Raw genomic sequence first — 13,845 nt, 5'->3', positions numbered from 1 at the left:
TCTACTCAAATTGCGCAATTGGCGCATAAGTTTAGCATCATTGTGAACTTGCCAATAAGGGTTGCATTAAGTACGTGTTTTACAGTTCGTAAGCGTTATTTTGGCGTTAAATTTTGACAGAGTGAGTTGCTGTTAGTCAAGAATGCCTTTTAAGAAAACGAAGAAGCCATTATTAACAGTTCACTGATTTTGAACGTGGTCGTGTAATAGGCCTGCGGGAAGGTGGTTTTTCCCCGCGATATTACAGAAAGACTGGGGAGAAATATATCTCCTGTGCATGATTTTATTTTATAACCGTAGTTGTTAACAGCCATCCCAATATTTTTGGTTTACGACAACCAATGTTCAACTCCGTAGCCTTGTTATTTTGAACGCAATCCAGATGACAAGGGAGCTCCTGGATCAGGTATTGGGAGAAATTTGCCTTCGTGGAGGACTTTTTGATAGTCGAATAGTTGCTATGATATTAAATGTTAGAAATACTACTTTTTCGAAATTTGATTTTATTAAAATTATATTCTTTGAAATTATTAAAAAAATTATATACTTTACAATTTAAAATTTTTCCTTCCATTTTTAAATAAAATAATAAAAAATAGTTTTTTCTCAAAGTTATATTTTGCATGGGATTATTGGCAAAATGAATTTTTAAATTGTGACAAAACATTTTTCAGTTCCTTTTGAAAAGTTCTTGAGACATGGAGAAGTACACAAAAGATAAAATTAACATTAAGGGGCCCAATTTTTGAACTGCTCTCCTGACTAAAATATGGGGTTCATGTTTCGTCAAAAAATGTAGGTTCATTAAGAGAAAGTACGTTTTTGTACTTTCGTTTGATTGATTTCGTAGCTTAAAATATCATTTGAATAAATTAATTAGAATATTTGAAGTCATCCCCTCAAAGCCCTAGAACGTGAAGATCCGATTATTAGATCGAAAATTGTTCAGGTTGGTCCGATTTTTATTTTGAGCAAGAAAACAAAACCCATTCTAAAGTCTGAAACAAATTTTATTTACTGTCACAAAAGCTATTCAAGCATTCATTTAATATATATATTTTTTTTATACAGTATAGATTATTCAGTTTGTAATTATTTATACGATGAGAATTTAACGTTTAAAAATTCGTAATAGAAATGTTTTAGCTCTGACATGAAGCTTCTGACAAAGATGAAGAAGGATACCAATCACTGTATCGAAAAAATCGCACAAAGCGATTAAAGATATTCCAAGCCATATTCCTATGTAGCCTCCTATGTTACTCCATAACTCCACACTCTAAAAAATACATAGAAATATATACTTTTCATACGCTGAGTCTTTTAGGTAGAACTGGTCTAAAACTTACGTGTTTACCTTTTGACAGAGAATTTTTTCTCACACCAAATGACCGAATTGGCTTTTATGTTTGGAATTTTATAGTTTTTTTAAAACACAATAGTAATAAAGAAAAATAAATACTCATCATTTTAAGACACCAGAATATATATTTTGAAATAAATGGTAAAATTTCATTCTATACCATTTTAGTAAGTTTTATATTTTATTAGACATAATTTTAAATAATGTAAGCTTTATACGAAATTTGAGTTTATTTTAGTATATAATTAAGTTTAGTACAAAATTTAATACAATACAAAATGTGAGAGAAATTAATCGAATAGTTCTTTAGAATACGAATTTCAAAATGACGATTTTTTTGAAATTTCATTTCTTTGGATCCAGTTGACTAATTTAGCTCAAATTTTGTATTTTGCCGTATAAATTTGCTTTCTTTAAACTGATGTAAATACTTTTATATCTTACAGTACAAAAATGCTTCTACTGTTATTGAATATAATAATAAAAGATAATAAATGATTATTTAAAATTAATCTTGTGTCGAATTAACTATAGATAAATGAATTTCATAAATCTGTGCAAAACTGCTTCAATTTGCTGGAAATTTTTCGAGATGTGGCGAAATTGCCTAAAAGTAGATTTCAGCAGCAAAGTATCAACCGCTCCTATAACGACACTATCGGGACTATATTTCCCAGATGGAAGATAACCCCTAAAGTTTAGAAGCAAGAAATCCGTATCTGCTGAGAAAAAGGTTTTGTTTATCTTTTGACAGATAATTTAATTTTTTCTTGCACCAAATGACCATATTGGCTTTGAACCTTGCAATGCTATAGTTTTTTTTAAACACAATGGTAATCGAAAATAATAACTCAGCATTTTAAGAAATAACTCAGCATTTTAAGACACCAGAATTTAAATTTTGAAATAAAGGGTAAAATTTTATTCCATACCATTTTAGTATGTTTCATATTTTATTATACATAATTTTTAAGAATGTAAGTTTTATACAAAATTTGAGTTTATTTTGGTACACAATTAAGTTTATTACATAATTTAACGCAATATAAAGTATGAGTGAAATTAAGAGAAATTAAATATATATATACGAGGGTCACCCAGAAAGTAAGTTTCCCGATTTTTTTAAAAAAAAGATCTCACACTTTCAGGAACATATTTATTGGCAGCAAGTAGAATAATGTTTCAGCTATTTTTCAACATGGTCACCACCAGAATTGAGACACTTGTCGAATCGTGGGATCAACTTTTGTATCCCTATGTCGTAGTACTCTGCTGCCTGTGAATGGAACCAACGTGTGGCAGACGTCTACCGTTACTGTGAAACATTGTGGAAATTATGACGTGCCATTCAAAACAAGAGTCGTGGAATGTTTACTGAAGGTGTTGCGCTCCTCCATGACAATGCTTGTCCACATTCGGCACGACACACAGCAGCTGTTTTGACGGATTTGACTGGGAGTTGTTTGATCATTCACCCTACAGCCCTGATATTGCCCCCTGCGATTTTCACGTTTTCTTGCACCTCAAGAAATTCTTGTCCTTCGGTAAGCATTTTGGCAACGACAAAAAGTTGAAGACGTCTGCCACACGCTGGTTCCATTCACAGGCGGCAGAGTACTACGACATAGGGATACAAAAGTTGATCCCACGATTCGACAAGTGTCTCAATTCTGGTGGTGATTATGCTGAAAAATAGCTGAAACATTGCTGTACTTGTTGCTAACAAATATGTTCCTGAAAGTGCGAGTTCTTTTTTTTTATGAATTAGGGAAACTTACTTTCTGGATACGCCTCATATATAGTAAAATATTAGTTAGAGTTATCAATAAAAATATTTACCTCAAATTTCGGTCTATAAGAATATGTTGTAGTCGGCATATCATTCAAATTAATAATCACAGTTATATTATGACTGAAAAAAAAGACTCATTAGTTTTTTGTAAAAAAAATATAAAGTTAAACAATATGAGAAAAAAATTGAGGTCGATGGGTTAGAAAACATTAAGTTATTTTGGACGCAAACCACTTTTAATGTTAACTACAAAAAGAAAACTCACAATTATAATAATTTTAGATTAAAAAATGTAATATTTAACATTATGCGAAAAAAATGTCATGTCAAGAAATGTTGTTTTTGGGTTATAAAATTTTTTTAAACCATTTTTGATTAAAAAAAACTGCTTTTTTATTTTTTTAATAACCGAAAACGAAAGCGTAGCAAAATATTAAAAAAGCGTGACTCTTAATATTTTAAGGAAATAAAAATATAGCAGAAATTCCCTGTAAAAGTTGATAATAAGGTAAAAGCAAATATTTCTCTGTAAGAAATCATAAAACTTTGCAAAACAAATTCCTCAAATCCTTTCTTTCTAAAAAATAAAAACAATTGGGTCATAAATGAAAATGATGTCGACATTCTTAACACTCTTATGAATATGAGTTTCATATGAGGTTATAAACATTTTTTTTCTTCATTAGCGTTATTCTTCTTAGCGCATCGACTGTAATTTGCAGGTAGACTCAAAAAAATTCTCCGAAGTTTAAAGACTCCAAAAAGTTCTTGGATACCAATAAAAAGTAGAATTTCCTTACACCTTAGATTTGTAAAATAACACAACGATTTGAAAATTCCTTCCTTTTAATCATAAAAAATTAATTAATTTTAATCATAAATAATTTAATCATAAATTAAAATCATAAATCTATTGTAATAAATTGAAGAATTTGTTAAGTCACATAAACTGTTGGTATGAATAATTATTGCTATAATAATGATTTTAAATCATGCTTAGATAATACTAAATAATTTAAAATCAACGATATTTGAAACAAAACAAAGAGCTTTATACTAAAAGGCAAAACTGATGGAAAAAATGTACTTATTCAAAGGGAAGCAAGAAAAAAATTCTTACTTTAACGATGCCAATAGTGATTAATTAAGCTTGGAAATAGACTCGAATTACAATTAAAATTAAGGTTGTACTAAATAGGAAAATTAATAAATCATATTTATTTAGGGATAAAAACCACTAAATTATTATTGGCGATAACATTGCTTAATTAATTTTGATAATATGTTCCCATTAAAAAGAAGCTATGCACTAAAAAGCACCATCCAAGGAGAAATGTTACTAATTCATTTAGGAGAAAGAAAAATTTGCTATAATATTTTCGACCTTAATGATAATTAATTAATTTTTATAATAAGTAGTACTTATTGAATTAAAAAAATAAACTATACACTAAAGAGGAAATTTAATAGAAAGGTGATACTAATTCTTTTGGGTGAAACGTAAAAAGTATCATCACACCATTATTTTCGCCAATGATATTTAACTTTGGTAATATTCAGCTGTAGTAGTTTGGTAATTGGTAAATTTTAAATAGGTGTCAAATATGCTAGTATAGGTACTACTTCATTTGGTACCTACTTAAATGAGACTGTGCAGTCTCATTTTAGTAGGTACCAAAGTACCTACTAAATGTATGAGTATGAAAACTGTGCAGTCATACTATGGATGACGTGAAAAGATATGTTTCCTCAAAAATTCAAGAGGAAGAAGAAAAAAGGAAAAGACAAAACTCCTGATGGTGGTAAATATTGGCTATAATGGAGAAAACTCTTGATAGTGGTAAATATTGGCTATAATGAGTTTGGCCTCTAGAAACATGACAAATGATAACGTATTTATTTATTATTTAGATGAACTATTAAAAACTTGTCTCACTTAAGAATAATTTGGTCAATAAGCACGGAAGAATTTATTTTAGCTTTATTAATTGTGTCGGTATGAGTCGTATGCACAATTGTTGTTTTCCTGTTGAAATTTTTTTCGCAAAATTTCGTATTGTTCAGGGATGATTGTATTCCGCAGGTACCTCGGAACTTCGAGTTTTTCGAATCTTTCTCCTGGGTCTGAAAACTAGAAGTGGGGCAAGCGATTTTTGCACGAATATTGTAGAATTCCGCGTATTTCGAGACGATTGGTTCGCGTATCAAAAAATTATAATCCGACAAAATTTTAAAGCTTTCTTTAAATCCTGCTGACGAGACATTTACTTACATTTTTATGTGAAGAATTACGTATTTTGTGATTCGTCCGCCAATTTGATTATTTTGGTTTGGCAGATTTAAGCCATTTTGAATTGTTCGGAATTGCCTCGGTATCTCATAATATTGCTATTCACACGATTTTAAAAATCGTACATTAAAAGTCCAATATCGTGATTTATATTTACTCATTTTAAAAACCTAATATTACAATCCGCATTCAGGCAAGTTTAAAATCCAATGTCGTGATTCGTATTCACGCGTTTTTAAAATCTAATATTTCTATTCGTATTTACGCGATTTAAAAATTCGATATCGCAAACTTTTTTTCGCGTTTTTAAAATCCAATATCGCGCTATTTGAAGTAAGTAAGTTTTTTCTTGAATTAGTTATTCTGAAGGTGTATTCAGCATTAGTATCTAATTTAATTATAAATTTTGTTTAAAAAGTTAGGTTAAATATGCATGGTATATAAGTTGAAATTGATTTTTTCACATAATTTTTTTTAATCGTTTTTCACTTTGTGCTTCAATTGCCCCTGAATGTTGATAAACAACGATAGATTAATTATTAACCTTTTTAACCAACTTCGAAAAGCTGGTATTTAGTTAGTATATAATAAAAAGATGTAATATATATCATAAACGATGAAGACGTCATCCGAATTAATAAAATGCTGATTTCAAGAATGTTTTGGTTGGAGATAGTAAAAAGAAAAATTCTCATTTTTATAAGTTCAACGACATTATTCGGATTTTTAGCGCTATTAATAGTTTTAAACTATTTATGTATTCGGGGTAATTATTCTTTAGGAAATTATTCATTTCATTTCCCGTGATTTTTTAAATTCTTCGTTTCAATATATGAATGAAAGTGTCACGTAAGCATAGTGACTCAATTCTGAATCAAATTCTGTTATCAAATAACGGCAGTTTGTGATTAAGTCATGGTTAGAAAATTTACTAGTTGGCGAATATCCACCCGGACATAAAAAAAACTTTTTAATACAACTATTAAATATTCCTAAAAAAATCTCTCTACTCAATCTTTCCTTTGTAGTTAGGTCCTAGAAAAATTCCCAAAACACGACAATTTTCTTAATTTTAAACACTAAATAATACATTTCTGATCTGTCTTACATTAAGTTTGATTTGTTGTTCTTCTGCCTGTTATTTTTCAAATGTTTATTACATTGACCCTGAAAAAAAATATATAAATGAATTACCATCAATAAAAATTCCATTTAAAAGTTGAAAGTCAGAAAAAAATGAATAAAATTTGGATAAATATAAAAAGAGTTTAATGCTTCTGAGCATTGTAAACTATTCTGCTACACTCACTCTGACCTCAGTAAACTATTATAAATGTTTACTACGTCATTGGAATGCGTTAAATCATATTATTACACAAATCATTTGTTGAATTGAACGAGATTGTTGTATTTTTTTGACGTGAGTACACAATATCATGTTTCAACTGGAGTAGAAATATGGTTCAGTTCAACCCCTCATTAAAACTGCAGCAACTTTTAAGTTCGAGGCAGAACCGATATTTCTGAATGTGATGTTGAAACATGCATTTCAAGTGTGTACTGCTTATAATATATAGAATTCAATTCAAAAGAATTAAAAAAATCATATAATAGCGAAAACTGTACACATATATATACTTTGAGGAATAAAAATTTTGCTTCAGATTTTGAAACTTAAATTATCTTTTACCTAACAAATAAGATTGTACAGTCGGCAAAAAAAAGATATCCCCCTAAATAACTTTCGTTCTAATCATCGGATTTTCACGAACTGAATGTCAATCTTAATGGTTTCAGGGGGTGACCTTAAATACGCTAATCAATTAGTACTAATTATTAATTAAGTTATGAAATCAGACACAAAAGCGTGCTTTCTCTGAATAAACATATTTTTTTTTAAATAATTGGAATCCTGAGCCTTGTAATTGGGGACAGACAAAATTTCGGAAAAAAAAAACAGGTCCTAAATTGGGTCGCAATAAAGATTGATATATTTGGTGATAATCCAGAAAACAGCCAAAAAAAGTTACCTCCGCAAATGAATATTTTGAAATAACGCATAGACTAATTCAAATGAGGAATACTTAATTTACACCGTTGCTAAGGCAAGTTCTGACTGTAAAAAAATTGAAATAATGTTCTGTGATTGCTTGGAGATGTTTAATTAATTATAGTTAATATAAAATATCTCGAAGTTTCAAGGCAATAGTACATTTTCAAGCTGANCCGACATTCATGTGAGCGGGGCTACCCGAAATCCAATTTTTTTGTAAATTTGTAATTACTCGAACAATTTTTCACACATAAACTTCTTTCTTTGTGCAAATTAAACTTAAGACTACATACTTTAATGCTGCATAAATGGAAAAAATTATTTTTTTAGTATTAAAATGAAGTTTAATCGAAACATTCAACCAATTTTTCTTAATTTCATGACTACTGAATTCAACATATTTTCAAAACTATTGTTCACCATGTTACCAGCTGCATAAATAGTTGAAGTCCCCCGCAGTGGATTGATCGTTAAGACACGGTTCCCAGCAGATCACCGAAGTCAAGCATCACTGGCTGCGGTCAGTGTGCGGGTGGGTGACCACTTAGATCAGTCTGCGTAGGGAACGAGGGTGTGCGGTATTGGTCCTCGTTAAACTGTGCTACCGTAAAGTGCTCGACTTCGCGCGCAGGTCGTCGGGCTACCGAAGCGGGGGTGCCATCCCCTCCGCAGAGGATCAAAATTGTAATGGCATGTCTTCGGATCATTCTCCGGGATGTTTCCCAAACCGTCGCCAATAGCCCATTGTGCAGCTCTAGTGCGACGTAAATTAACAACAACAACAACAATAAATACTTGAAACTTTGAAAATAATATTCTTTTAATATAACAATTAATGTCCGATGGCCCATTGGCTTGAAGAAATATTCTATACATATGAAATTGACAGTAGGAGGGGGTACCCGACACTCCCCTACCTCTAAACTCCGGGTTTCTCGTATCTTTCTCCTGGGTCTGAAAACTAGAAGTGGGGCATGCGATTTTTGCGCGAATATCGTAAAATTCCGCGTATTTCAAGACGATTGGTACGCGTATGAAAAACTTATAATCCGACAAAATTTTGAAGCTTTCTTTAAATCGAATTTATTTTTTCTTATAATCGAATTTAAACCGTTGACGAGACGTTTACTTACATTCTTATTTGAAGAATTGCGTATTTTGTGATTCTTCCGCCAATTTGATTCTTTTGGTTTGGCGGATTTAAGCTATTTTGAATTGTTTGGAATTGCTCCGGAATCTCATAATATTGCGATTCTTATTCACACGATTTAAAAATCGTACATTGCAAGTCATACTCACGTGGTTTAAAAGTCCAATATCGTGATTTATATTTACACGTTTTTAAAACCTAATATCACAATCCACATTCACGCAAGTTCAAAACCCAATGCAGTGATTCGTATTCACGCGTTTTTAAAATTTAATATTTCTATTCGCATTTACGCGTTTTAAAAATTCGATATCGCAAATTTTTTTTCGCGTTTTTAAAATCCAATATCACGCTATTTGAAAGAAGTAAGTTTTTTCTTGAATTAGTTATTCTGAAGGTGTATTCAGCATTAGTATCAAATTTAATTATAAATGTTAGTTTAAAAAGTTAGGTTAAATATGCATATATATCAACTGAGATCGATTTTTTTACATAAAAGTTCTTTCTATCGTTTTTCACTTTGTGCTTCAAACAGCGATTGATAAACAACGATATATTAATTATTAACCTTTTTAACCAACTTCGAAAAGCTGGTATTTAGTTAGTATATAATAAAAAGATGTAATATATCATAAACAATGACTACGTCATCCGAATTAATAAAATGCGGATTTCAAGAATGTTCTGGTTGGAGATTGAAAAAAGAAAAATCATCATTTTTTATAAGTTTGTCTTCAACGACATTATTCACGTTTTTAAGTGCTATTAATAGTTTTAAACTATTTATATATTCGGGGAAATTATTCTTTAGGAAATTATTCATTTTAAGATCCTGTGGTTTTTTAAATTCTTCGAATGAAAGTGTCACGTAAGCATAGTGACTCAATTCTGAATCAAATTCTGTTATCAAATATCGGCAGTTTGTGATGAAGTCATGGTTAGAAAATGTACCAGTTGGCGAATATCCACCCGACCATAAGAAAACTTTTTAATACAACTATTAAATATTCCTGAAAAAAATCTCTCTACTCAATCTTTCCTTTGTAGTCAGGTCCTAGAAAAATTCCCAAAACATGACAATTTTCTTAATTTTAAACACTAAATATTACATTTCTGATCTGTCTTACATTAAGTTTGATTTGTTGTTCTTCTGCTTGTTATCTTTCGAATGTTTATTACATTGGCCCTGAAAAAAAAAATATATAAATGAATTACCATCAATAAAAATTCCATTAAAAAGTTGAAAGTCAGAAAAAATTAATAAAATTTGGATAAATATAAAAAGAGTTTAATGCTTCTGAGCATTGTAAACTATTCTGCTACACTCACTCTGACCTCAGTAAACTATTCTCAATGCTTACGATGTCATTAGAAAGCGCTAAATTATATTATCATACAAATTGTTTGCTGAATTGAACCAGATTGTCGTATTTTTTTTGACGTGAGTACACAATATCATGATTCAACTAGGGTAGAATTATGGTTCAGTTCAATATCTTATTAAAACTGCAGCAACTTTTTTTAGGTTCGAGGCAGAACCGCTATTTCTGAATGTGATGTTGAAACATACATTTTAACTGTGTACTGCTTAATATATAGAATTCAAAAATAAAGAATTTAAAAAAATCATATAATAGCTTAAACTGTGCATAGAGCAAACCCTCAGACTTTGGATTTTGAGAGTACGTATATATATGTATATGTATACTTTGTACGTATATATGTATATATATAGTTTAAGGAATAAAATTTTGTACCAGATTTTGAAACTTAAATTATCCTCTTCCTAACAAATAAGATTGTAAAATCGGCAAAGAAAAAAAGATATTACCCTAAATAACTTTCGCTCTAATGATCGGATTTTCACGAACTAAGTGTCAATCTTAATGGTTTCTGGGGGTGACCTTAAATACGCTAATCAATTAGTGCTAACTATTAATTAAGTTATGAAATTAGACACAAAAACGTGCTTTCTCTGAATAAACATAGATATTTTTTTAAATATCTGGAATCCTGAACCTTGTAATTGGGGGAGGATAGACAAAATTTCGAAAAAAAAAACTGGTCGTAAATTGGGTTGCAGATTTATATATTTGGTGATTTGGTGATAGCCAACAGAAGTTGGCTCCGCAAATGAATATTTTAAAATTACGCATAAACTAATTCAAATGAGGAATACTTAATTTTACACCGTTGCGAAGCCAAGTTCTGATTGTAAAAAAAATTGAAATAATGTTCTGTGATTGCTTGAAGAGGTTTAATTAATTATAGTTAATACAAAATATCTTGAAGTTTCTAGGCAATAGAAAACTTTTAAGCTGATTTCTGTACAAAAAGCAAGGATTTATTTTCTTTTTTTATCACCTTTGAAAAGAAAATTTGAATAGATGTATAAATTATTTATGATTTTCTAAGCTCCTAGAATTTGAATACATGAACTTTTAATCTGACATTATTTGGGTTTTTTATGTTGCTTTTACTTTATTTATACTAGGATTTCACATTGAAATCAAATTTGCATAATTTCTTATAACTAAATACAAAATTTTAGGGATAATCACTTTTACTGTTTTAATCAAATCTTCTAGGCAAGAAAGTTTGAGGAAACGAAAAAAAGTACCTGAAAAATAAAATGTAGATTATATAGTAATTCTAATGCACATTTACAAGGTTTTATATAATTTACGATATTTCGTTTTTCTATAACCGGAGGAATTGTTGAATGTCAAGTGGCATTTTAAAAACAGTGAAATATGCTACGTTTAAGAATAACATATTGAAATAATATGTTGCATATTGTATGAGTCATTGTTTAAAATATCACTTCATTCTGCCGGATATTTAGGTTACATGGCTTTCTAAGGATAAAGATGATTTGCAAATAGCATCCTGATATTTCGATACATTTTAAAACTTATTTTCGAAAATTCATCATAAACTGTCGCACAACATGCTCTTCAATTACGATAAGCTTCATTCATCACCAAATACCGCTTCTATGATTTCTTTGTTTTCTTATAAATATGTCTGATATGATACTCTCTTTTTAAACAGAATTCTTAAGATACTGAAATGGAGGCACAAAAACTTAAAAGATAAAATATTCAATTTCTGTAACTCAAAATATCTGATCGCAAAATTTCAATTTTAAAGTTAAAGATAACTTTTATAGTTACAATATGGATGCTTACGGCTCTCTTGCATTTTTAAAGATCACATGAATCCTGTTAAAATATTAAAATGCATATGCTTATTTTAACGAGCGTAAAATCCTTATCAAAGCAATGATCAAGACCCAATTGTAAAACAGTTAAATTGATGAAAAAAATTTCACTAGTTTCAAAATATATGAAGAGGGAAATAAAAGTTGACATGTTTCAAGCGTTCAAATGTAAGCACCCATTCTCAAGACTCGTCAGGTGTGAATGACTTGTGACTTTAGTTATTCGATTCTCAAAACATGTCTATTTTTACTATCATCAAATAATATTTATATCAATGAAGTTTTTATCTTTTTGATTCAGTTTCTTAGCGAAAACTTATCAATTTCTTACAGCGAGTAACAATTTATAGAAAACCTCTAAGTACCAATAAAAATGAAACAAAATAGTTTAGTATATTATCAGGTTGTAGCATCTAGGTGGTAGCATAAAGAAAAAGTAAAAAATATGAAGAAATAATTAGTTGGATAGTTCAATGAATCACAAACGGCCAGGTAATTAAAAATTTTATTTCACAATTAAGATGTTAGGACGACATTTAAAAAAACTGAGATATTTTAACACGCTTAAAAATTTTGGCTACATATTCGATAACTTTTTTTGTTCGGTGTATTTATACTATTTGTAGTAACACATAAAACATCAACACTATTTTAGATAGTCTATGTTGACGTCACTAGAAAAAAAAATCAACAATTTATCTCTATTTTTCGAAAAAATAGTATACTTGGTAAATAGTCAGCTGTTTTGCATCAAATAAATTCAAACAGCAGAATGTTTTTAATTTATTAACAAGATTTATTCCAGGCAAGTTTTCTTTTAATCAAAACTTGACAATAATTTAAAAGGGAATTTTAATTTAAATGAAAACCTAAATTAAAGTATTAAAAAAAATTATTAGTACATTAATGAAAAATTAATATGCGTGATATCGTAAAGAATATGATTTTTAAAAATGATAAAATTTAATTAAATAGTTGGTAAAACAGTTACGCGAAACACGCGCAGGTGATTAAAAATTTATTTTAAGATTAAGACGATATATAAGATGTTGAAAAATTTTAAGATGCTTAAAAATGTGAACTACGTATTCGTATCAATAATCATAAAGTGTATATTGAAGAAATTGATGAAGATATTATTCTAAATCTATGCATACGTATGTATATAATTGAAATTGCATCAATTATTGAAAAAAGAGGCTGAAAAATTAAATATAATCACATAAAAATGTAAGCAAAATTCTTATGTATAAGCATATTCTATCAGAAGCGTGCTTTTATAAAACTCGTCATTCGTTGAATAAAATGTTTTATTCAAATTTCTTTACTAAATTACCACTTAAATTTTAGACGACTAAAAAAGAGACATCATCGCATTTTAGAATAAAAAAAATAAATAAAAAAAAGAGGATTAGCAATTGGTTACTAGCGAAAAAAATATGAATGAAATTTTATGCTACCCGCCCGTAAGTCAAGTTCCTTGTAAGTTAACCACATTTTAGTATTAATTGCCCAATTTAAATATTTCTTCATTGTCACCAAATTATTTTTTTAAAAATAATTAATTTTAAATTTCTCAGCTTCTACTGAATTAAAAAAAGTTGAAACTTTAGATTTTTCAATAGAAAAATACGTAGATTAATATGGTATAAAAAAATTCATACCTCAGAATCCAAATTTTTTTCATCTCCAATTAAACTACATGATAGAAAATGATAAATAATAGTTAAAAATTATTTTTATACGAAATTATCTCAGGGTAAATGAGTTTTATAAGTGGGTGCAATTTTTTTTGAATTGCTTAATTAGTTTTGAAAATATGACTGAAAACGCAAAAAGTGAAATTAACAATAAGGGATCCGAACTTCGGGTCGCTCTCCTGACCAAACTTTCCCAGATTGTGGCTATCCCCTATATTTTGAAGGTTAAAAATCCAAATATGTATAAAAAAATATATGTTTATTCAGAGAAAGT

At 29.2% G+C, this 13,845-nt stretch overlaps 1 protein-coding gene across 1 annotated transcript in view; it reads right to left on the bottom strand.

The window, feature by feature from the left end:
• Positions 1-989: 989 nt before the first annotated feature.
• The window catches only part of LOC122270540 (FMRFamide-activated amiloride-sensitive sodium channel-like), a 119,001-nt gene continuing 106,145 nt past the window's right edge, over positions 990-13,845 (bottom strand). The window contains exons 13-15 of the mRNA XM_071184480.1: positions 9,776-9,834; positions 3,203-3,275; positions 990-1,279 (exon numbers count right to left, since the gene is read on the bottom strand). Of these exons, the coding sequence (XP_071040581.1) occupies positions 1,112-1,279; positions 3,203-3,275; positions 9,776-9,834 (300 nt within the window). The 3' untranslated portion in view covers positions 990-1,111. The remainder of the gene's footprint in view (positions 1,280-3,202; positions 3,276-9,775; positions 9,835-13,845) is intronic.

This window comes from Parasteatoda tepidariorum, chromosome 8, assembly GCF_043381705.1.
Source record: "Parasteatoda tepidariorum isolate YZ-2023 chromosome 8, CAS_Ptep_4.0, whole genome shotgun sequence".
NCBI lineage: Eukaryota > Metazoa > Arthropoda > Arachnida > Araneae > Theridiidae > Parasteatoda > Parasteatoda tepidariorum.
This window is presented reverse-complemented; position numbering and strand designations above follow the sequence as displayed.